Genomic DNA, 4,620 nt, shown 5'->3' on the forward strand with positions numbered 1-4,620 from the left:
TTTTTAATGTAGGCACTTAGAGCTATAAACTTCCCTCTAAGGACTGCTTTCAAAGTGTCCCAGAGGGGGGAAAAAGTATGTTAGATGACAGTTATGTTAACTAGCATGATATGAGCATTTATGTGGACGAATACACATATGTGTATATTTATTAAACCATCAAGTTGTATCCCTAAAGCATGTATAGTTATTGTCTATTAAAATTTTTAAACAAAATATAAAACCATACAATTTAAGCATAAATACATGACAAGCTGAAAGGATCTGAAGGCTTCTCTGTGCTCTGTCCCCCTACAGAAAAGACCACAGTCTCCTCAGCTTGCCTTTATGGTTTTTATATATTATATGAGTTCCACGTATCTACTACATAAAAGAACCCATCATCTATATTCTTGGTACTTCTCTCACTTCATTCTTTTCCACTTGTACTAGAGGTTATTCATTCCCCCGCTGTGTAATGTTCTACTGCATTACAACTTTAAAATTTTTATGGGTTGGAGGGAGGGCTTAGTGATTAAGAGCACTTGCTGTTCTTCCAGAGGACCTGAATTAAGTTCCCAACACCCACAAAGTGTGGCTCATATTAGCCTGCAACTCTAGCTACTGGGATCTGATACCTTCTTCTCACCTCTACAAGCATTATGCACACACACACGCACACACACAGACGCACACACATACACACTCTACTATGCCCTTCTTTCAGGCTTTCTTTCCCTTAAGCCTCATGTTTGCTTTCCCCTTTTCTGGCTCCTGTGGTTACATCAGGATATATACTCACATATAAGGATTTGGTGCTGGGATCCACCAATGAGAAAGAACATACATCACTTGTTTTTCTGAGTCTGTGTTACTTCGCTTTGTATGACAGTTCTTAGTTTGATCCATTTACTTGTAAATTTCATGATTTTGTCTTTCTTTATTGCTTAGCAGAACGACATTATATAAATGTGCCACATTTTCATTATCCACTAGTCAGTTGAGGGACATTTAGGTTGTTTTTCATTTCTTGGCTACTGTAAAAAGAACAGCAACAAACATGGATGCACAAGTATCTGTTGAGTAGAATGAGTCCTTTGGGTATATGCCAATGAGTTATATAACCAGATCGTATGGCAGATTCATTTTTTAGTTTTTTAAAGAGTTTTCCACATTGTTTTCCATAGTGATTGTGCCATTTTGCAATCCTCCCAGCAGTAAATGAGCATTTACCTTTTCACCACAGCCTCGCCAGCACTTGGTGTCATTTATTCTCTTGATATTAGTCCAGTCTGACTGGGGTAAGATGAAATCTTCAAGTGGTTTTGATTTGTATTTCCCTAATACTAAGGATGGTGAACACATAAGGTGTTTCTTAGTCATTTTTATTTCTTCTCTTGAGAACACTCTGTTCAGATCTGTAGTCCATCTTTTATTGGGTCATTTGTTTTCTTGAGACGTTGTTTTATGAGTTCTTTGTATATTCTGGATACTGATCCTCTGTCAGCTGTGTAGTTGATGAAGATTATTTCCCACTCTGTGGGTTTCCTCTTCACTCCTTTGTTATTTCTTTTGTTGTGCAGAAGCTTTTTAGTTTAATGAGGTCCAACTTGTCCACTGTTGGCCTTAATTCCTGATAAACTGATGTCCAATTTAGAAAGTCCTTTCCTGCACTGTTATCTTGTAGGGTACTGCCTATGTTTTCTTCTAACAGTTTCCAAGTTTTATGTTTCATATTGAGGTCCTTCATCCATTTGGAACTGACATTTGTGCAGGGTGATAGATAAGGGTTTAATTCCATTCTTCTACAGGTGGAGATCCAGTTTTGCCAGCACTATTTGTTGAAGATGCTGTCTTTCCTCCATGTGTGTTCTTGGCACCTCTGATATATATCAGACAGCTGAAATTGCATGCACTCATATTTGGATCTTCTGTTTTGTTCCATTGATCTATGTAACTGTTTTGTGTCAGTACCATGCTGTTAAGGCCTAACAACCAGCACATAAAACAGTATCAGTGGAGTAGAGGCACTTTTGTAAAAAACTTTTTTCTTATTTATTATTTTTATTTCATGTGTAGGAATGTATTGACTGCATGTATGTGAATGCACCCTGTTGTCCGATGTTGCAGAGTTAGAAGAGGGCTTCAGATTTATCTTGGAGGTAATCAATAGCTATCTAACTGAACTTGAAGCCTGCTCAACAGGAGGGAATTCGTGTGTATTGTAAACATAGTCAAATATGCATAGCTGGAGATGCTAGATAAAACCTTATCTCTGTCATATCTCTAGACAAATGAAATTTTTTACTGCTTGCTAAATATAGATCCTTATATTTACAGACAAGTTTACCTGTCACCACTCATCAAGAAGCTTCTTTTTGCAACAGATGGAGACTATTACAGAGTTCCACAACTGGTCACACACAAAGAATATGTGTTTGTGAGATGCCCAGCCCTAAGTGATACATCTACAGTGGAACCTCTCACCTAAGGTTCACAGAGCACAGTGGAACGGGGGTAGAGAGAATACTAATGCATTTCTCAACTCTTACCAGCGAAGATTACTCATGCAACAGAGGGTGGTTAACACAGTAGGCCACAACTGGCCAAAATGTAGTGACTGCAGAGTGTGTCTGGAAAGGACTCCTACATTAAACCTTACCTCATGGACCATTGTGGAAGAGAGGGCAGAAAAATTTTAAGAGATGGGGATGGCATATGAGCACATGGAAACAAGAGTCTTCCAGGTTTCTGGGAACTTGCTCCTATGAACTTACAGCAATGATGACAACATAAACAAGGCCATGCAAACTCAATCAGAAAAATATCCAGCACAGAATTGGGGAAATAAGCAGGATGCCCCAATCTTGATTAAGGAACTACCGACAGCTGATCACTGCTGGGTGTGGGAGAGTTGGTCTTCTTTAAGGGAGTGACTAGACTCCAGTGAATGAACATGCACTGAGGGACATCTGGGTACACAAACTTGGCTCAATAGGCCTTAATATATATGAGAGAATGCATGAAACCTGTGGATGGATCTGGGGGTGCAGATAGGGGAGGGGGTCTAAATATGATTAAGATATACTGTATGAAATGCATAAGAATTCAATAAAAGTATATATAAACAAAAGTGTATATACATGAAAAGTACTTTTCCTTAAGGTAAACCCCCACATATTAGGTAACAGTTATATTACCACTGGGTATATTCTATCATTGGATTATTTTCTAATTGCTCAAATACAAATACTAGCATTAATTCACCATCATAATACTTACTTAATTTGAAGGTAATTTTAAATCCTATGGTCTTTTCTACACTAGCAGTCCTGATAAGACTGGGAGCCTCTCAAAGGCATTGCATGATATATCCTCCCCTAAACACTGTTTATGACACATTGTGGGTATGTGTTAAATGCCAAATTCATAGAACTCACTTTACACTTAAAATTGTCATGTGGAATAAGTGAATTTAAATTATTTAAACAGAAACTACAACAACCTACTTTCAGAGACTTGCTGTGACCACACAGTGTAATAACCAGTGCTGCTAAAAATGTCTGAATTGTGATGTTAAAGTTTGCTTCTAAAGGGCAATTAGATTTTCTGACCAAAAAATCAGGATAGCTAATATATTTTTTTCTAAATTTTGAATTTATGATTAGGGCTAAGTCTTACAAAGCAAAGAAGTTAATATTGCTTTAGAAACTTATTTTATAAACTGGATTACACTGAGATGATTCAGTTAGCATAGCATCTACTTCTGTGGACATAAACTCTTCTCAGTAAAACCTTGAACTTAGCAACTTTTCACACGGAATCTTGAACAGGAACAACGTAAAGTATTTCCGGAGTACTGTGCCACAGCTAGCACTATAAGGCATTCTTCTGTTTACAAAAGAAAAATGTCCTGAGGTAAATTCCAGAAAAGACTTTACTGAGGACATGGATTTTTACTTGGATATAGATTCAAGGAACTGGAAATACATCTCAAAGACAATGTTCTCTGTACAGACCAAATGGGTGCAGGTCCACTCTTACCTGCTTAAAAAGTTGAAGGTTAACCGCAGTTTCCAGAAACTCTTTCATTACACTTGAACGGTGCTTTACAAAGCTCTCCTCACAGAAGGTGATGGGCTCACCCTAGACAGAAATAAGGATTTTCAGGGCATCAATGAAAAGTCAGTCAGAGTCACACACAGGATAAGGTGAGGCACAAAAATCAACAAACTGTTATACATAACAGCTAGATTTCAGGCTGGCAGACATATTCCTGTACTGAAAATGATCCACAATAGTCTTCCTCTCAAGAATCCCTCAGGCTCTTAAAAGTGTTTATTTCCCCTCCCTTAGCTAAAGAGTAAATCTCCTAAAGGCAAAGATTTGACATCATTAGCTAGAATTCTAGGTATAAACATATCATGGGATTTGAAAAGTCTAGTAATTATTTTTCAAGCTGATTAGATAATGTTCTTGCAATACCTGCTGCTGATTTTTGTCACCTACATTAACCATGATCACTAGTTGGCTTTCAAATCATTGGAAGTGTTTTTTTTTTTTTTTTTTTGGTTTTTTTGAGATAGGGTCTCCCTGTAGCCCCAGCTGCCTGGAACTCACTCTGTAGACCAGGCTGGCCTT

At 37.7% G+C, this 4,620-nt stretch overlaps 1 protein-coding gene across 2 annotated transcripts in view; it reads right to left on the reverse strand.

Annotated features, from left to right (window-relative positions):
- Dennd1b (DENN domain containing 1B) overlaps window positions 1–4,620 on the reverse strand; it is a 294,324-nt gene that overhangs the window by 62,115 nt on the left and 227,589 nt on the right. For both annotated transcript variants that reach the window (XM_029562147.1, XM_029562146.1), the window contains one exon: window positions 4,024–4,125. In XM_029562147.1, the coding sequence (XP_029418007.1) occupies window positions 4,024–4,125 (102 nt within the window). The remainder of the gene's footprint in view (window positions 1–4,023; window positions 4,126–4,620) is intronic.

Source organism: Nannospalax galili, unplaced genomic scaffold, assembly GCF_000622305.1.
Source record: "Nannospalax galili isolate Female #2095 unplaced genomic scaffold, S.galili_v1.0 scaffold113, whole genome shotgun sequence".
Taxonomy (NCBI): domain Eukaryota; kingdom Metazoa; phylum Chordata; class Mammalia; order Rodentia; family Spalacidae; genus Nannospalax; species Nannospalax galili.